Source organism: Microcaecilia unicolor, chromosome 3, assembly GCF_901765095.1.
Source record: "Microcaecilia unicolor chromosome 3, aMicUni1.1, whole genome shotgun sequence".
Taxonomy (NCBI): Eukaryota; Metazoa; Chordata; class Amphibia; order Gymnophiona; family Siphonopidae; genus Microcaecilia; species Microcaecilia unicolor.
The window spans coordinates 458,300,340-458,321,301 of record NC_044033.1 but is presented as its reverse complement, the minus strand read 5'-3'; the positions used below and the strand labels follow the sequence as shown (position 1 = coordinate 458,321,301).

Here is a 20,962-nt window from a genome sequence, read left to right as displayed (position 1 = left end):
GCGTCCTCCTTGTAAGGCTGAGCCAGCCCCTCCTCTCCCCAGCCTCAAAGTGGTTCTATGTTATACTGTTTAGTGAGGCAGGGATATTGAGCTAGATCTACATCCCAGCCCACCTCCAAGAACCAGCTACTATACTTCTGGGAATTAAATGCAAGACTGGGCTCCTTCCCCTCCATACCAGGTTTTCCTCCCTTCCAGGGGTTCTCTGCTTGGCTTGGGAAAAGAAGGATCCTGATCTCTTGCTGTTTGACTTAATTTACTGAGGCACAGCCTCTGGCTTATTACAATGCCCACTGTTTGGCTACTAGATAGGGGAGCTCTGCAGCCTTCTCTGGGGGCAGAGTGTCTGTGAACCCAACAACATTATTCACTAAGTTGTGCAATTGCATGCTCATTAAGAGCCGGAAAGAATGTATGTGGGAGGCAAGTACAGGATTCTGAAAACACTTTCTCCCAAAAGTTTCCAAAGTCCACGCCTCCCTCACTAGGGGCACTGAGGAGTAAGCTCTTGGCTCCTTTGAGAGCAGATTTGATCACTATGGAACGGTGAAAAAGCTGACGGTTTTCAAATCTTGGAGCCTTGTGGACTCTGTACAGAGTCGGCCTTCTTAGGCTGCAAAGGGACCGGGGGGGGGAGGGGTAGGGGTGTCTCCCACTGCTTCATCTGTACATTCTAGAGGATTTTGTCACAGCTTCCTTTGCAGGGGCATCAAGGATGTCCAACAACTCAACCCTGGTCTCATCCTCAGCCTTGGTCACATCCTCGGTCTCCAAATCAAATGGGATAAATCTAGCCATCTCCCTAATAAAATCAGAAAAGGAGAACTCCTCTGGAGGTGACATTCTCTTTTCCGTGTGCAGGGGAGAGGTCTTAAGGGATACTCCCTTCTGGTGCAGCCATGCTTATCTTTCATTTAAGGAGTTTATTAAAGCATACAACTAATACCAAACATCTGACCACTGACAGACAGTTCTCAAAATGCAACATTTTATTTATCTTTTTTTACAAAACAGTTCCCTTCCCCATCCCTTGTAGTGAACTTAACTCGATATGTGGGTTCAGATTGCACACTTGAGAGCACAACCCAAATAGGCAGCCAGCTTCTCTTTTGTCCTTATTCCAAGCTATATACGGTTCCCAATGCAATTTGGATTTCAAAGTTTCCCTTGTTGGATCGCTATTAGTTTAGTCAGGAAGAACAAGGCTCCCAAGCAGCCTAATACCACTTTTAAGGCAGACGGCTCTGCTTCTTTCTATGCTTGATACTATCACCATTATACAATATTATAACAATGGAAGCATTGTATCTTCTTCTCCCACCCTACAGAGTTCTAATGATATTCACGGTCCAGTGGCAGAGATGTTTTATATAGTATTATTTTGGATTTAGCTCATATATGTTTACTGGAAGCTCAAGGTGAGTTACATTCAGTTTTCTAACAATTTATTATATGCAGTAATATGTTAGTCTAAAAGTAAAAGAATCTGCAAGAAAAAGTTTTCAGCAGTCATAAATAAGTAAATAGAATACCTGGCACAAATGTAAAATCCTCTACAGACCATAGACAGCTGTTCTAATGATCTTAGGTCCAAATCACTAGAAACCACCCATCGGAATATGTACACTAGGACTTCCATAGGCAGCACTGTGAATAGAAAAGATGGAACATTTGACTTAGCGAATGCTACATACCTGTAGAAGGTATTCTCCGAGGACAGCAGGCTGATTGTTCTCACTGATGGGTGACGTCCACGGCAGCCCCTCCAATCGGAAACTTCACTAGCAAAGGCCTTTGCTAGTCCTCGCGCGCCCATGCGCACCGCGCATGCGCGGCCGTCTTCCCGCCCGAACCGGCTCGTGTTCATCAGTCCCGTATGTAGCAAAACAAAGACAAGGGAAGACACAACTCCAAAGGGGAGGCGGGCGGGTTTGTGAGAACAATCAGCCTGCTGTCCTCGGAGAATACCTTCTACAGGTATGTAGCATTCGCTTTCTCCGAGGACAAGCCGGCTGCTTGTTCTCACTGATGGGGTATCCCTAGCCCCCAGGCTCACTCAAAACAACCATGGTCAATTGGGCCTCGCAACGGCGAGGACATAACTGAGATTGACCTAAAAAAATTACCAACTAACTGAGAGTGCAGCCTGGAACAGAACAAACAGGGCCCTCGGGGGGTGGAGTTGGATCCTAAAGCCCAAACAGGTTCTGAAGAACTGACTGCCCGAACCAACTGTCGCGTCGGGTATCCTGCTGCAGGCAGTAATGAGATGTGAATGTGTGGACAGATGACCACGTCGCATCTTTGCAAATTTCTTCAATAGAGGCTGACTTCAAGTGGGCTACCGACGCTGCCATGGCTCTAACATTATGAGCCGTGACATGACCCTCAAGAGCCAGCCCAGCCTGGGCGTAAGTGAAGGAAATGCAATCTGCTAGCCAATTGGATATGGTACGTTTCCCCACAGCCACTCCCCTCCTATTGGGATCAAAAGAAACAAACAATTGGGCGGACTGTCTGTTGGGCTGTGTCCGCTCCAGGTAGAAGGCCAATGCTCTCTTGCAGTCCAATGTGTGCAGCTGACGTTCAGCAGGGCAGGAATGAGGACGGGGAAAAAATGTTGGCAAGACAATTGACTGGTTCAGATGGAACTCCGACATAACCTTTGGCAAGAACTTAGGGTGAGTGCGGAGGACTACTCTGTTATGATGAAATTTGGTGTAAGGGGCCTGGGCTACCAGGGCCTGAAGCTCACTGACTCTACGAGCTGAAGTAACTGCCACCAAGAAAATGACCTTCCAGGTCAAGTACTTCAGATGGCAGGAATTCAGTGGCTCAAAAGGAGGTTTCATCAGCTGGGTGAGAACGACATTGAGATCCCATGACACTGTAGGAGGCTTGACAGGGGGCTTTGACAAAAGCAAACCTCTCATGAAGCGAACAACTAAAGGCTGTCCTGAGATCGGCTTACCTTCCACACGGTAATGGTATGCACTGATTGCACTAAGGTGAACCCTTACAGAGTTGGTCTTGAGACCAGACTCAGACAAGTGCAGAAGGTATTCAAGCAGGGTCTGTGTATGCAGAGAAAGGCATGGAAGTCGATGCAGGCGTCGACGTCAGAACCTGTTCCGGGCGTGGAGGCTGTTCCGGGCTGTCCAGAGTGGAGCGCATCGACACCTCCTGAACAGAGGGTGAGCGGTCCTCTCGATGCCGATGCCTGCTGGGTGCCGACTCCCTCGGCGACCCAGAGCTCTCGGTGCCGACACGGGAAGGAGACCGATGACGATGCTTCTTCGACTTCTTGGAACGAAGCATGTCACCGGAGCTTCCCGGCACCGATGAGGAGGACGTAGAATCCAGCCGTCGCTTCCTCGGGGCCGAGGCCAAAGGAGGTCGGTCTCGGGGCGGCTGTACCGCAGGAGCCCTCAGGGTAGGGGGAGACCCACCCGAAGGCTCACCGCCACCAGCAGGGGAATGGACAGCCCTCACCTGCACTCCAGACGAAGCACCACCGTCCGACGACATCAGCCGACGAGGTCCCGGTACCACCGACGTCGATGCAGCTGTCCGATGTCTCAGCGCCGATGCAGAGGGCCGATGCCTCGATGCACTGGCGGCCGAGGATGAAGGTCTGGACGCTGAAGACGTCGATGCACACGATACCCCCGGTGCCGACGCCGACGAAGAGCCCGAGAACAAAACGTTCCACTGGGCCAATCTCGCTGAGTCCGCTTTTGCAAAAGGGAACACAGACTACAGGCCTGCGGGCGGTGCCCAGCCCCCAAGCACTGAAGACACAACGCGTGCCTGTCAGTGAGCGAGATGACCCGGGCGCACTGGGTGCACTTCTTGAAGCCGCTGGGAGACTTCGATGTCATGTGCGGAAAAATCACGCCGGCGAGATCAAAAGTCGAAATGGCTGAAAAGGCACCCAAAAAACAAGGGGAAGAAAACTTCGACCCGAGGCCTAAAAGCGGCCTACCCCGACGACGAAAGAAAACTTACCGGGGCGAAAAAGCTGAAAATAGCGGGGGGGGGGAAGACCAAAGAGTCTTTTTCCACACAGAATGTTTTTTTTTTTTTTTGAAACAACATGACGAACGCGTGAGGTCGACTTTGCGGGGCCCGACACGGCGAAAACACGACCGTACCGAGCGCGGACAAAAGAAGACTGACGAACACGAGCCGGTTCGGGCGGGAAGACAGCCGCGCATGCGCGGTGCGCATGGGCGCGCAAGGACTAGCAAAGGCCTTTGCTAGTGAAGTTTCCGATTGGAGGGGCTGCCGTGGACGTCACCCATCAGTGAGAACAAGCAGCCTGCTTGTCCTCGGAGAACATAAGATATACTTGCTACATTTCAACTCTTTGCCCAATGTATTGGTTTTTCTGTGATCAGCTGATATTGGGCTAATGGGTCGATTAACATCAAATCTATGTTCATAGAGAATATTACAGTATAAAGAAGATCTGGAAACCACATTTTAAACTACTTCAGGGAGCACTAGAAGTAATTCGGAAAAGTAGCATTGATTCTTATACCTTTGGGTCAAAAATGGAGTCTCTGTACTAAACAATTACATTTGTTAACACTGGTCAGAGATGAGAAATATGAGCAAACTAAGAAAAGTAAAAATGAAAAGGGATTTCTATTTTTCTTTTTCAAAATAATTTAAAAGGTAAGCACAATGAGATATACAAGCCAAAACTGTTAGATGTAACATTTCATCCAAACAGGATCTCAATGTGCTTTAACAGGAAAAAGGAACAATGCATCACCCTCATGATAAGCTGACTACAGCTAAATAAACTTAGAGGTCCTTTTACTAAGCTACAGTAAATACTAACACATGCTCACTTGAAGGTTAAAATGCGCTACCACGGGGCACACTCAGGCATTTCATGGTAGTTTTTGCATGTGCACTGGGGGTATATTTTTGGGGCAGACAGTGGGTGTAGCTGTGCTAATCAGCACGTAGACATTACCACACACTGATTAGCACAGGATTAGCACAGGAGCACTTACAGACTACAAAATAGGTTTGAATGGGGAAATTAGCGCATGGCCATTATTTGAAAAATAGAAAAAAACCGCCTTTTACTGACAGCACTAAAAGTGGCCTCAGCACGTTGGAAAACCCACATTGGGGCTACTGCGGGACACTTTTTAGCGTTGCTTGGTAAAACGGCCCCTTAGAGATATAAGTGACTTGACTAAAGCCTCATAGCAGAAAAGTAACATTACAGCTCAAGTCTCAGAATAGTTTTCTATATCCAGGAGAGCTTCTAACTACTAGACCACACTCTGTGCCTTCTGCAAGGGATACCATTTCTGAGTGGACTTAAAGTAGCCTCTCTGACAAGGCAAGCAGAGTACCAGTAGATTTAATGAGCATAATCATCCATGTTGCCTAATCACATGGGAAAATAGCTCAGGATAACTTCTTGGAAATACTCAAAACTGAAATGATTTTTTTAATCATGCTTTTGTCTAGAAAGGCTAGACAGACAGCAAATTTATAAATGTGACAGCTGAAGCCCCTGCGCAACCAGAAATGATGTCTTTAAAAGAAAATATTCCAGTATATCACCTGAGATGTGAGTCTGACTGATGTCAAGCTCGGGTTGACAAAGTTTAAGGGAAGAGTCTTGAAACGTTAGCTTGTGCTGGAAGTAGGATAATAAGTCTGCCATCTTGCTACCCTCATCGGTGTCCTCTATGCTGCAAAGAAAGCCACAAAACAGAAACAACAAGTTGGAGACTAGTACAAAAGCATTTAAGTACCCAGATCTTATGCTCAGCAGATGCAGTCAACGATTTCTCCTGTTTGTCTCAAGGAAAGAACTTGTTGATCTTTATCTTTATTAAAATACTTACAAATAGAGAACAACCAAATTTCGGTTTCAGTTTTGCAATCAGAAACTCCCCCCCCCCCCCCCCAACACCCTACACACGATCACTCTCTGCTATCATCGCACCCTCCCTCCGACAGAGGCCTGTCCTCCCCCGGGCTGCCAGGCCTATCTTAACAAACCCTAGTGGTTTAGTGGCCTCTTCAGGGGCAGGAACAGAACCCACTCGTTCTAGCCAGCTGCTGCTGCTCAATCACAATGACTGCCGCAGGAGACACCACCACCATTCTGAAACTGACACCCAGCATATGCAGGACCAACTCCTGCATATGTTAGGTGCCGATCTCAAAGTGGTTGCCAGGATCTCCTACGCAGTCTCGTGAGGCTGCCACAGGAAGTGTTGGCAGCCATTGTGATCAGTCGATGGCAGTGAGCAGAAACGTGGGCTCCGTTCCTGCCCCCGAAAAGGCCAATAGACCACCAGGATTTATTATGGTAAGCCTAGGGAGGGCCTACAGGGTGGCTGGGCAGCCGGGGGGGGGGGGGGGGGGGGCGGGGGGGGGGACGGTCTCTGCAGGGGAGGGGCAGTGGCGTGAATTATTTTCTGCAGGCTGGGGGTGGGGACACAGTGGCGTGCATTTTCTGCTAGGAGGTGGATGGGCAGGGGGAAGAAGTCATTTTCGGTTTTGGTTCTGGCCACAACTGAGCAGCAAATTTCAGGCATGGATTCAGTTTCGATCGGCCTCTACTTACAGACCCCGCCTATACAAACACCAAAAGTTTGTTGAAAGTGGTTTACATAAAATCACATTCAAAATTGGATGACAAACATCACAACAAGAAAGCAATATATTAAAACAAAATCAAGCACACCAAACTTATCATAATCCAACAATCTGGATAGAGTCATGTTTTGAATTTTTTAAAAATCTGTTTCTCGTTATTTTCCACTGAGTTTTTCTGCAAAGTATTCTATCAGTAAGGCACTGTGGAACTGGACAACGAAGGGTTAAATTATTTTCTAACTGAAAAATAGTAGAAAATGTTGTTAATTTATATACCTTCTAAACACAAAGAACTCAACCACCAGTGAGTGAAAAATTATTTTCTACACATTAACTGGTTAGAAAAACTGTGGTGATAGATAAACTACATCTTCTTCATGCAGCTATCCATTTACAGGAGGGAAAGCAAAGTGCTTCAGAGGAAAAAGCTTCTGTACGTCTGTAGTCAGTCTAATTTTGCTTCATCACTTACAGAACGTTGAGTCTTCATTGGCTAAAAAAACCTCCAGCACTTGTATTTCCTTGCTTTTCTCTTAATTGTGGTTACTAATTTTATTTTATTTTTTAATATTGATAAAAATGTATATCACTTATCTTCTAGATCCGACGGGGTCCCATTTTGCCCATCTGGAACTTCGGGCTTTGTCAAGGAAATTCATGTGCTATACTTCCAAAATCTAAAAATCAACCAATGTTAATCAAAACCCACATTGCTACATAAGAACATAAGAGTAGCTATACTGGGTCAGACCAATGGTCCATCTAGCTCAGTATCCTGTTCTCCAAACAGTGGCTAAGTAAGGTCACAAGTACTTGGCAGAAACCCAAAGTGTGGCAAGCAGTTCCTTCCCATGTCTGTCTCAATAACAGACTATGGACCTTTCCTACAGGAATTTGTCCAAAACTTCTTTAAACCCACTGTAACCGATGTTACCACCTCCTAACGCAACGAATTCCAGGGCTTAACTACTCGTTGAATGAAAAAATATTTCTTCCTATTTGTTTTAATAGTATTTCCATGTAACATCCTCGAGTGTCCCCTAGTCTTTGTACTTATGGAACGAGTAAAACATCAATTTACTTCCACTCGTTCTACACTACTCAGGATTTTGTAGACCTCAATCATATCTCCCCTCATCCGTCTCTTTTCCAAGCTGAAGAGCCCTAACCTTTTTAGTCTTTCCTCATACGAGAGGAGTTCCATCCCCTTATCACTTCAGTCACTCTTCTTTGAACCTTTTCTAATTCCGCTATATCTTTTTTGAGATAAGGTGACCAGAAATGAACGTATTACTCAAGGTGCAGATGCATTGTGGAGCGAAACGAAGGAATTATAGTATTTTCGGTCTTATTCACCATCCCTTTCCTAATAATTCCTAGCATCCTGTTTGCTTTTCTGGCCACTGCTGCACACTGAACAGAAGGTATCAGCGCATTATCTATGACGACATCAAGATCTTTTTCTTGAGCGCTGACCCCCAAGGTGGATCCTAGAATCAGGTTAACTGTGATTCGGATTATTCTTTCCAATGGGCACCACCTTGCATTTGTCCACATTAAATTTCATCTGCCATTTGGACATTCAGTCTTCCTGCAATATTTCACAGTCCACACATGTTTTTAACAACCTTGAATAATTTTGTATCATATGCAAATTTATCACCTCACTCGCTGTTCTGATTTCCATATCATTAATAAATATGTTAAATAGTACCGGTACAGATTCCTGCTGCTAACTCCACTGTTCACTCTCCTCCACTGAGAAAAGTGACCATTTAACCCTACCCTCTGTTTTCTGTCCAACAACCAATTTCTAATCCACACCAGAACCTTGCCTCCTATCCCATGACTCTTTAATTTTCTCAGGAGTCTCTCATGAGGAACTTTGTCAAAAGCTTTCTGAAAATCTAGATACACTACATCAACCGGCTCACCTTTATCCACATGTTTATTCATGCCATCAAAGAAATGAAACAAATTGGTGAGGCAACTAGAACCCTTTTTAAAAATCAGCGTCACACTGGCCACCCTTCAATCTTCAGGTACTATGGACGATTTTAACAACAGGTTACATATTACTAACAGCAGATCAGCAATTTCATGCTTGAGTTCTTTGAGTACACTTGGATGTATGCCATCCAGTCCAGGTGATTTACTACTCATAGTAACATAGAGGGGCATAATCGAACGTCGCCGGCGAAATAGATCGCTACAGCTGGCCGAAACCGTATTATCGAAAAAAATGGTCGGCCATCTTTTTTTTCGATAATACGGTTTAGCCCAGCCAAATGCCAGAGTTCACCGGGTTTGAGATGGCCGGGTTTTTCAGCGATAATGGAAAAAAATACCGGCCATCTCCAACCCGGTGACATCCAAGGCATTTGGTCGTGGGAGGAGCCAGCATTTGTAGTGCACTGGTCCCCCTGACATGCCAGGACGCCAACTGGGCACCCTAGGGGTCAGTGCGGTGGACTTCAGAAAACGCTCCCACATGCATAGCTCCCTTACTTTGGGTGCTGAGCCCCCCAACCCCCCCCCAAAACCCACTACCCACAAATGTACACCACTACCGTAGCTCTTAGGGGTGAAGGGGGCAACTACATGTGGGTACAGTGGGTTTTGGAGGGCTCCCATTAACCAGCACAAGTGTTGCAGGTGGGGGGGGGGGGGGGATGGGCCTGGGTCCGCCTGCCTTAAGTGCACTGCGGTACCCACTAAAGTGCTCCAGGGACCTGCATTCACGCAGGCCTCTAGGACTTGTTGCTGCTGTATAACCTTGGCACACCAGTTGACACCCGAAGACTAATCTCTTTGAAAATATCCTTTATTTGAATAAGCACGTTTACTCACAGTTAACTGGCAGAGTCTCCCTGGTACTGAGATGAGCAGTAGGTCAGAGCTGGCAGAATGGTGTACAATACCCTCTTTCAGCAACATTCAAGGTAATAACTAAGTTCTCTAACGTGGGTAACACATGAAAGGGATCTAAAACTGGCTTACAAAAATGGCCACTACCTCATGGACTACCGGAAACAAAACTGGACACACTCTGACCCAGTTAAAAGGGAGAGAAGCACCATGGGAGTAGAGCCCACTACCCTATACCCACCACAATGCATTGCTGATGTGACTCTGCAGTGCGCCTAACAGAAAAGGTGTCACACTCACCCGAGAGCCACATCAAAACCAGGGAAAGGCTGTCAGAGGGTAGAACACATTCTGCTGTCATGGAGGTGGGTAAGGCATTTGAGGCTGGCATAGAGGCTGGCAAAATATGTTTATAATTGTGTTTTTTAGTGTGGGAGGGGGTTGGTGACCGCTGGGGGAGTATGGGTAGGTCATCCCCGATTCCTTCCGGTGGTCATCTGGTGAGTTGGGGCACCTTTTTGAGGCTTGGTCGTGAAAATAAAAGGACCAAGTAAACCCAACAAAATACTGCTTAACGCCGCTTTTTTTTCCCAATTATCCACGAAAGCCGGCCATCTGGTAGCCACGCCCATGCCCGCCTTCACTACGCCGCCGACACGCCCCCTTGAACTTTTGCTGGCGAGGCGACGGGAAAGCGGCAATGCTGTCAAAAAAGCCGCTTTCGATTAGTCCAATTTGGCCGCTTTTGAGAGATCGCCGGCCATCTCCCGATTTATGTCGGGAAATGGCCGGTGATCACTTCCGAAAATAAGCCTGATAGTAACATAGTAGATGATGGCAGAAAAAGATCTGCACTGTCCATCCAGCCTGCCCAACAAGATAAACTCATATGTGCTACTTTTTGTGTATACCTTACCTTGATTTGTATCTGTCATTTTCAAGGCACAGACCGTAGAAGTCTGCCCAGCACTGGCCCCGCCTCCCAACCACCAGCCCCACCTCCCACCACCGGCTCCACCACCCAATTTCGGCTAAGCTTCTGAGGATCCATTCCTTCTGAACAGGATTCCTTGTCAATTTAGCTCAGTACATCTTCCAGGTTCACCGAGATTTATTACAATTCCTCCACATCATCACCCTTAAAAACCATTTCCAGTACAGGCAGATCGCTTACATCTTCTTCTGTAAATACAGAAGCAAAGAATTCATTCAGTTTCTCCGCTATGGCCTTGTCCACCCTGAGTGCCCCTTTTGCTCCTTTGTGATCTAATGGTCCCACAAATTCCCTCACAGACTTTCTGCTTCTGATGAACCTGAAAAAGTTGTTACTGTGAGTTTTAGCCTCTGTGTAAAGTTTCTCTTCATATTCTCTTTTAGCCTTCTTTATTAAAGCTTTGCATCTGACTTGCTGGTGCTTATGTTGCTTCTTATTTTTTTCCATTCTTAGGAGGACAATCTTTTGGCTATAATGGCCTCTTTTACTTCACCTTTTAACCATGCTGGCTGATGTTTTCTCTTCTTTCCACCTTTGCAAATACTTGGAAAACATCTGGACTGGGCTTCCAAGACGGTATTTTTGAATAATGTCCACACCTGATTTAGTGTCCTAACCTTTGCAGCCGATCCTTTTAGTTTCTTTTTAACCATTTTCCTCATTTTATTATAGTCTCCCTTTTGAAAATTAAATGCAGCTACAGTAGGCTTCTTTTGTGGGTTCATCCCAGATAGTAGCTCAAACTTGATCATGTTATAATCACTGTTTCCCAGGGGACCCAACACTGCCACCTCTCGCCCTATGCCCTGAAAATTAAGCTGCATATCTCGTCTGTGGTATCTAATATTGTTGATAAGTAAAACTGCCCACTCTCACTTATGTTTTGTTTAGTGGCCATTTATACTTGGAGATTATCTTATGTTTCCAGAATCTGGTCTAGAACCAGCAATTCAATAATGGTGATTACATAGAGCGAATGCTACATACCTGTAGAAGGTATTCTCCGAGGACAGCAGGCTGATTGTTCTCACTGATGGGTGACGTCCACGGCAGCCCCTCCAATTGGAATCTTCACTAGCAAAGTCCTTTGCTAGCCCTCGCGCGCCCGTGCGCACCGCACATGCGCGGCCGTCTTCCCGCCCGAAACCGGCTCGAGCCGGCCAGTCTTGTATGTAGCAAAAGAGATACAAGGGAAGACACAACTCCAAAGGGGAGGCGGGCGGGTTTGTGAGAACAATCAGCCTGCTGTCCTCGGAGAATACCTTCTACAGGTATGTAGCATTCGCTTTCTCCGAGGACAAGCAGGCTGCTTGTTCTCACTGATGGGGTATCCCTAGCCCCCAGGCTCACTCAAAACAACAACCATGGTCAATTGGGCTTCGCAACGGCGAGGACATAACTGAGATTGACCTAAAAAAATTTACCAACTAACTGAGAGTGCAGCCTGGAACAGAACAAACAGGGCCCTCGGGGGGTGGAGTTGGATCCTAAAGCCCAAACAGGTTCTGAAGAACTGACTGCCCGAACCGACTGTCGCGTCGGGTATCCTGCTGCAGGCAGTAATGAGATGTGAATGTGTTGACAGATGACCACGTCGCAGCTTTGCAAATTTCTTCAATGGAGGCTGACTTCAAGTGGGCTACCGACGCAGCCATGGCTCTAACATTATGAGCCGTGACATGACCCTCAAGAGCCAGCCCCGCCTGGGCGTAAGTGAAGGAAATGCAATCTGCTAGCCAATTGGATATGGTGCGTTTCCCCACAGCCACTCCCCTCCTATTGGGATCAAAAGAAACAAACAATTGGGCGGACTGTCTGTTGGGCTGTGTCCGCTCCAGATAGAAGGCCAATGCTCTCTTGCAGTCCAATGTGTGCAGCTGACGTTCAGCAGGGCAGGAATGAGGACGGGGATAGAATGTTGGCAAGACAATTGACTGGTTCAGATGGAACTCCGACAAACCTTTGGCAGGAACTTAGGGTGAGTGCGGAGGACTACTCTGTTATGATGAAATTTGGTGTAAGGGGCCTGGGCTACCAGGGCCTGAAGCTCACTGACTCTACGAGCTGAAGTAACTGCCACCAAGAAAATGACCTTCCAGGTCAAGTACTTCAGATGGCAGGAATTCAGTAGCTCAAAAGGAGGTTTCATCAGCTGGGTGAGAACGACATTGAGATCCCATGACACTGTAGGAGGCTTGACAGGGGGCTTTGACAAAAGCAAACCTCTCATGAAGCGAACAACTAAAGGCTGTCCTGAGATCGGCTTACCTTCCACATGGTAATGGTATGCACTGATTGCACTAAGGTGAACTCTTACAGAGTTGGTCTTGAGACCAGACTCAGACAAGTGCAGAAGGTATTCAAGCAGGGTCTGTGTAGGACAAGAGCGAGGATCTAGGGCCTTGCTGTCACACCAGACGGCAAACCTCCTCCATAGAAAGAAGTAACTCCTCTTAGTGGAATCTTTCCTGGAAGCAAGCAAGATGCGGGAGACACCCTCTGACAGACCCAAAGAGGCAAAGTCTACGCTCTCAACATCCAGGCCGTGAGAGCCAGGGACCGGAGGTTGGGATGCAGAAGCGCCCCTTCGTCCTGCGTGATGAGGGTCGGAAAACACTCCAATCTCCAGGGTTCTTCGGAGGATAACTCCAGAATAAGAGGGAACCAGATCTGACGCGGCCAAAAAGGAGCAATCAGAATCATGGTGCCTCGGTCTTGCTTGAGTTTCAACAAAGTTTTCCCCACCAGAGGAATGGGAGGATAAGCATACAGCAGACCCTCCCCCCAATCCAGGAGGAAGGCATCCGATGCCAGTCTGCCGTGGGCCTGAAGCCTGGAACAGAACTCAGGGACTTTGTGGTTGGCTCGAGATGCGAAAAGATCCACCAAGGGGGTGCCCCACGCTTGGAAGATCTGGCGCACCACTCGGGAGTTGAGCGACCACTCGTGAGGTTGCATAATCCTGCTCAGTCTGTCTGCCAGACTGTTGTTTACGCCTGCCAGATATGTGGCTTGGAGAACCATGCCATGCCGGCGAGCCCAGAGCCACATGCTGACGGCTTCCTGACACAGGGGGCGAGATCCGGTGCCCCCCTGCTTGTTGACGTAGTACATGGCAACCTGGTTGTCTGTCTGAATTTGGATAATTTGGTGGGACAGCCGATCTCTGAAAGCCTTCAGAGCGTTCCAGATCGCTCGTAACTCCAGAAGATTGATCTGTAGATCGCGTTCCTGGAGGGACCAGCTTCCTTGGGTGTGAAGCCCATCGACATGAGCTCCCCATCCCAGGAGAGACGCATCCGTGGTCAGCACTTTTTGTGGCTGAGGAATTTGGAAAGGACGTCTCAGAGTCAAATTGGACCAAATCGTCCACCAATACAGGGATTCGAGAAAACTCGTGGACAGGTGGATCACGTCTTCTAGATCCCCAGCAGCCTGAAACCACTGGGAAGCTAGGGTCCATTGAGCAGATCTCATGTGAAGGCGGGCCATGGGAGTCACATGCACTGTGGAGGCCATGTGGCCCAGCAATCTCAACATCTGCCGAGCTGTGATCTGCTGGGACGCTCGCACCCGCGAGACGAGGGACAACAAGTTGTTGGCTCTCGCCTCTGGGAGATAGGCGCGAGCCGTCCGAGAATCCAGCAGAGCTCCTATGAATTCGAGTCTCTGCGCCGGGAGAAGATGGGACTTTGGGTAATTTATCACAAACCCCAGTAGCTCCAGGAGGCGAATAGTCATCTGCATGGACTGCAGGGCTCCTGTCTCGGACGTGTTCTTCACCAGCCAATCGTCGAGATATGGGAACACGTGCACCCCCAGCCTGCGAAGTGCTGCTGCTACTACAGCCAAGCACTTTGTGAACACCCTGGGCGCAGAGGCGAGCCCAAAGGGTAGCACACAGTACTGGAAGTGACGTGTGCCCAGCTGAAATCGCAGATACTGTCTGTGAGCTGGCAGTATCGGGATGTGTGTGTAGGCATCCTTCAAGTCCAGAGAGCATAGCCAATCGTTTTCCTGAATCATGGGAAGGAGGGTGCCCAGGGAAAGCATCCTGAACTTTTCTTTGACCAGATATTTGTTCAGGGCCCTTAGGTCTAGGATGGGACGCATCCCCCCTGTTTTCTTTTCCACAAGGAAGTACCTGGAATAGAATCCCAGCCCTTCTTGCCCGGATGGCACGGGCTCGACCGCATTGGCGCTGAGAAGGGCGGAGAGTTCCTCTGCAAGTACCTGCTTGTGCTGGAAGCTGTAAGACTGAGCTCCCGGTGGGCAATTTGGAGGTTTTGAGGCCAAATTGAGGGTGTATCCTTGCCGGACTATTTGGAGAACCCACTGATCGGAGGTTATAAGAGGCCACCTTTGGTGAAAAGCTTTCAACCTCCCTCCGACTGGCAGGTCGCCCGGCACTGACACTTGGATGTCGGCTATGCTCTGCTGGAGCCAGTCAAAAGCTCGCCCCTTGCTTTTGCTGGGGAGCCGAGGGGCCTTGCTGAGTCGCACGCTGCTGACGAGAGCGAGCGCGCTGGGGCTTAGCCTGGGCCGCAGGCTGTCGAGAAGGAGGATTGTACCTACGCTTGCCAGAAGAGTAGGGAACAGTCTTCCTTCCCCCGAAAAATCGTCTACCTGTAGAGGTAGAAGCTGAAGGCTGCCGGCGGGAGAACTTGTCGAATGCGGTGTCCCGCTGGTGGAGCTGCTCTACCACCTGTTCGACTTTCTCTCCAAAAATGTTATCCGCACGGCAAGGCGAGTCCGCAATCCGCTGCTGGATTCTATTCTCCAGGTCGGAGGCACGCAGCCATGAGAGCCTGCGCATCACCACACCTTGAGCAGCGGCCCTGGACGCAACATCAAAGGTGTCATACACCCCTCTCCAGGAATTTTCTGCACGCCTTCAGCTGCCTGACCACCTCCTGAAAAGGCTTGGCTTGCTCAGGGGGAAGAGCATCAACCAAGCCCGCCAACTGCCGCACATTGTTCCGCATGTGTATGCTCGTGTAGAGCTGGTAAGACTGAATTTTGGCCACGAGCATAGAAGAATGGTAGGCCTTCCTCCCAAAGGAGTCTAAGGTTCTAGAGTCCTTGCCCGGGGGCGCCGAAGCATGCTCCCTAGAACTCTTAGCCTTCTTTAGGGCCAAATCCACAACTCCAGAATCATGAGGCAACTGAGTGCGCATCAGATCTGGGTCCCCATGGATCCGGTACTGGGACTCGATCTTCTTGGGGATGTGGGGATTAGTTAAAGGCTTGGTCCAGTTCGCCAGCAATGTCTTTTTAGGACATGGTGCAGGGGAACAGTGGACGCTTCCTTAGGTGGAGAAGGATAGTCCAGGAGCTCAAACATTTCAGCCCTGGGCTCGTCCTCCACAACCACCGGGATGGCCGTAGACATCTCCCGGACAAAGGAAGCGAAAGACAGACTCTCAGGAGGAGAAAGCTGTCTTTCAGGAGAGGGAGTGGGATCGGAAGGAAGACCCTCAGACTCCTCGTCAGAGAAATATCTAGGGTCTTCTACCTCTTCCCACGAGGCCTCACCCTCGGTGTCAGACACAAGTTCACGGACCTGTGTCTGCAACCGTGCCCGACTCGACTCCGTGGAGCCACGTCCACGATGGGGGCGTCGAGAGGTAGACTCCCTCGCCCGCATCGGCGAAGCTCCCTCCGCCGACGTAGTCTGGGAGCCTTCCTGGCAGGCGACGGCAGCCGGCACCGCACGCGGTACCGACGCCGGAGACCTCACCTCGGGCGATGGGCCAGCCGGCGCCACGCTCGACGGTACCGGAGGCGCAAGCACCGCCGGTACCGGAGGGGTAGGGCGCAACAGCTCTCCCAGAATCTCTGGGAGGACGGCCCGGAGGCTCTCGTTCAGAGCGGCTGCGGAGAAAGGCATGGAAGTCGATGCAGGCGTCGACGTCAGAACCTGTTCCGGGCTTGGAGGCTGTTCCGGGCTGTCCAGAGTGGAGCGCATCGACACCTCCTGAACAGAGGGTGAGCGGTCCTCTCGGTGCCGATGCCTGCTGGGTGCCGACTCCCTCGGCAACCCAGAGCTCTCGGTACCGACACGGGAAGGGGACCGGTGACGATGCTTCTTCGACTTCTTGGAACGAAGCATGTCACCGGAGCTTCCCGGTACCGACGAGGAGGACGTAGAATCCAGCCGTCGCTTCCTCGGGGCCGAGGCCGAAGGAGGTCGGTCTCGGGGGGGCTGTACCGCAGGAGCCCTCAGGGTAGGGGGAGACCCACCCGAAGGCTCACCGCCACCAGCAGGGGAATGGACAGCCCTCACCTGCACTCCAGACGAAGCACCACCGTCCGACGACATCAGCAGACGAGGTCCCGGTACCACCGACGTCGATGCAGCTATCCGATGTCTCGGCGCCGATGCAGAGGGCCGATGTCTTGATGCACTCGATGCACTGGCGGCCGAGGATGAAGCTCTGGACGCTGAAGACGTCGATGCACACGATACCCCCGGTGCCGATGCCGACGAAGAGCCCGAGAACAAAACGTTCCACTGGGCCAATCTCGCTACCTGAGTCCGCCTTTGCAAAAGGGAACACAGACTACAGGCCTGAGGGCGGTGCTCGGCCCCCAGACACTGAAGACACGACGCGTGCCTGTCAGTGAGCGAGATTACCCGGGCGCACTGGGTGCACTTCTTGAAGCCGCTGGAAGGCTTCGATGTCATGGGCGGAAAAATCACGCCGGCGAAATCAAAATCCGAAATGGCGAAAGTGAGCACCAAAAACTTTGAGGGAGAAAATCTCGACCGAGGCCAAAAAGAGGCCTACCCCGACGACGAAAGAAAACTTACCGGGGCAAAGCCTGAAAATACGGGAAGGGGCAAACGAAACCCGAGGGGGCTTCCGGAGCACTTCCCGAACAAATTTTTAAAGATTTTCCGAAGAAAAAACACGTCGAAAGAGAAAAGGACGCGCGAGGTCGACTTTCCGGGGCTCGACACGGCAAAAACACAACCGTACCGAGTGCGGACAAAAGAAGACTGGCCGGCTCGAGCCGGTTTCGGGCGGGAAGACGGCCGCGCATGCGCGGTGCGCACGGGCGCGCGAGGGCTAGCAAAGGACTTTGCTAGTGAAGATTCCGATTGGAGGGGCTGCCGTGGACGTCACCCATCAGTGAGAACAAGCAGCCTGCTTGTCCTCAGAGAACTATATTTCACTTCAAAAAACTCCACCTACTATTATGGAATTTTTTGACAGCTGACGTTATGATTTATTTAGTGTCCTTTTAAGTATGGGCACCATGTTCAGACGTTGGCGAAATTAAACCAGCGAGAAGGAAGAATGCTGTATCTACACAAGTAAGCATTCTTTCTTTTCTTTAAGTTCTTTGTTTTAAGTTCTTCATAAAACTTTTAACTGGAAATTGTGTGAAAGCGCATAATAGTAGGTGGATTTTTTTTTAAGTGAAATATAGCTATGCAATCACAATTATCGGATTGCTGGTCCTAGACTGGATTGTGGAAACATGAGATAATCTCCAAGTATAAATGGCCACTAAGCAGAACATAAGTGAGAGTGAACAATTTTACTTAACAATATTAGATACCGCAGAAGAGCTATACAGCTTAATTTTCAGAATTTCTAGGATTATGGTCATTTAGCAATGTGGGTTTTGAATAAGATTGGTTGATTATTAGATTTTGGATGTATGGCACATGAATTTCCTTGACAAAGCCCAAAGTTCCAGATGGGTGAAAAACGGGACCCCGTTGGAACTAGAACATAAGTGTTACACATTTTTATCAATACAAAAATTAAAAAATTAACAACCACAATTAAGAGGAAAGCAAAGAAATACAAGCACTGGAGGCTTTTTTTAGCCAATGAAGACTCAAGGTTCTATAAGTCATGAAACAAAATTAGACTTTGACTACAGACGTACAGAGGCTTTTTCCTCCAAAGCACTTTGCTTTCCCTCTAGTAAATTGATAGTTTATCTAGAGAGAGAGAGAGAATATATACATAATTGTTTTTAGAACTGGAACCATTCCATGCTGTTTATAACACCACAGTGTTCCATCATACAATGTACACTCCAAAATACTATCAACCAACCTTACTAAGGGCCTCTTTTATTAAGCTGCACTAAAAAGTGGCCGGTGCTGCTGTTAGAGCATGGGTTTCCCACGCACTGTGGCTACTTTTAGCATGGCAGTAAAGTGGCCACATTTGTATATTTTTCTGTAATGGCCACATGCTAATTTCCCAAATAGTGTGTGGCCATTACTTCGACTCAAGAAATTGGGATGCAGGAGTAGAACCCCTGAGGCACCTTCTGGCGAAACGGGCACTCCCTGTCGGGTGAATTGGACTCAACTCGGTGGTGAATTGGGCAGCACAGCACCGGATACATTGACAAGGATGAGTGAAGTGTCAGATAAGTGCTAAGGGGCTGCGACACCTGAACTGTATGATTGAATTTCGGCATTCTGTGTGAGTTTTATATGCACAGTTTGCCACTGGGACTCTTTAATAATACACACTCAAATACCTCTAATTTGTGGAGTTTTTTTTCAGGAAAGATGATGGTACACCTAACCCATGCCTTATAGCTAGCTGTGTATGCAGGCTGGCTGGAAGGTATTACTGAAGCCTTTTTTCTCCAATTTGAGGTGTGGGTGGGAGCGTTTGAGGGTCTAAGTTGCATCGGATGCATTGGCAAAATAATAGTATAATTGCAGCTACGAGGGCTGCGTGTTTGGATGTTCATATTAAATTTTAACTGCTAGACCCTCGACCATTATTCTAACTTTCGGAGATCCATTCTCATCATTTCTACTCCCTCCAGGGTATCCACTCTATTGGCTATCTTCATGTCATCCGCAAAAAGGCAAACCTTTCCTTCCAACCCTTCAGCAATATCTCTCACAAATATATTATACAAAATGGGCCCCAGCACCGACCCCTGAGGAACCCCACTGCTCACCATCCTTTCCTCCGAGCAGATTCCATTTACCACCACCCTCTGCCACCTGTCGGTCAACCAGTTTTCTATCCAGTTCACCACTTTCGGTCCTAAGTTCAGCCCTTTCAGCTTATTCACGAGTCTTCTGTGGGGGACCGTATCAAAGGCTTTGCTGATAATCCAAGTAGATTGCTTCTAGCGCACGGCCTTCATCCATTTCTTTTGTCACCCAGTCAAAGAAGTCAATGAGATTCATTTGGCAGGATTTTCCTTTGGTAACGCCATGTCACCTCGGGTCCTGTAACCCGTTGTCTTCTAGAAAGTTAACTATCCTTTCTTTCAGCAGCGACTCCATTATTTTTCCTACCACCGACGTGAGACTTACCGGTCTGTAGTTTCCCACTTCTTCCGTCTCCACTTTTGTGAAGAGGGACCACATCCGCTCGTCTCCAATCTTGCGGAACCTCTCCTGTCTCTAAAGATCTATTAAATAAATTTTTAAGAGGTCCCGCCAGGACCTCCCTGAGCTCCCTCAGTATCCTGGGATGTATCCCATCTGGCCCCATAGCTTTGTCCACCTTCAGATTCTCCAGCTGTTTGTAAACTCTTTCTTCCGTAAACGGCTCAGTATCCACTCCATTCCCAAATATTCCTTCAGCAGCCAACCAAAGTCCTTCACCAGGATTTTCCTCCATGAACACCGAATAGAAGTAAATATTTAGCACATTCACTTTATCCTCCTCACTTTCCACATAACCATTCTCATTATCTTTCAGTCTCACAATTCCATTCCTATCTTTCCAATGATTCCTATGATCTGACACAGGGCTGTGTTTCGATGGAACGACCATCTGCATCAGGGGTCTGACACTGTATAAAAATATAAAAACATATATATGTATATATCTTCTATATAATAAAATGCACCTCCAACGCTCTGAAGCTGACTCTGTGGCACTAAAGCTATTCGTGCGCTCTGAAAGGATGCATCCATCTCATGAAGTGACGTCACGTACTTCCGGGTACGTCACAAGCAAAAGCTGACCAACCAGAGGTGGGAGGGCGGGCGCACAGCGGCGAATGGATCTACCGTTCAGTGGGTCTGCACGCTGAGCTGTGCACGGCAGCGAAGGTTGGACTGTTGGCGGAGGGACAGAGATTTGGCCGGTATAGTTAGGGGCAGGGGAGAAAGGAGAATCGCTGGGTGGCTGGAGGGGAGGCAGGGGAGAGAGGAGCATCACTGGGTGGCTAGAGGGGGGGCAGAGGAGGGAGGAGAATCACTGGGTGGCTGGAGGGGGGGCAGGAGAGACAGAAGATTCGCTGGGTGGCTGGAAGGGGGGGCAGGGGAGAGAAGAGCATTGGTGGGTGGCTGGAAGGGGGGCAAGGGAAAATGGAGAATCGCTGGGTGGCTGGAGGGGGGGCCAGAGGACAAAGGAGAATCGCTGGGTTGCTGGAGGGGGGCAGGGGACAGAGGAGAATCGCTGGGTGGCTGGAGGGGGGGCCGGGGAGAGAGGGGAATCGCTGGGTGGCTGG

General features: G+C 49.0%; 1 protein-coding gene across 3 annotated transcripts in view; it reads right to left on the bottom strand.

The window, feature by feature from the left end:
• FBXO9 (F-box protein 9) overlaps nucleotides 1–20,962 on the bottom strand; it is a 303,722-nt gene that overhangs the window by 127,608 nt on the left and 155,152 nt on the right. For all 3 annotated transcript variants that reach the window (XM_030198962.1, XM_030198961.1, XM_030198963.1), the window contains exons 6-7: nucleotides 5,593–5,723; nucleotides 1,533–1,647 (exon numbers count right to left, since the gene is read on the bottom strand). In XM_030198962.1, coding sequence (XP_030054822.1) covers nucleotides 1,533–1,647; nucleotides 5,593–5,723 — 246 coding nt within the window. The remainder of the gene's footprint in view (nucleotides 1–1,532; nucleotides 1,648–5,592; nucleotides 5,724–20,962) is intronic.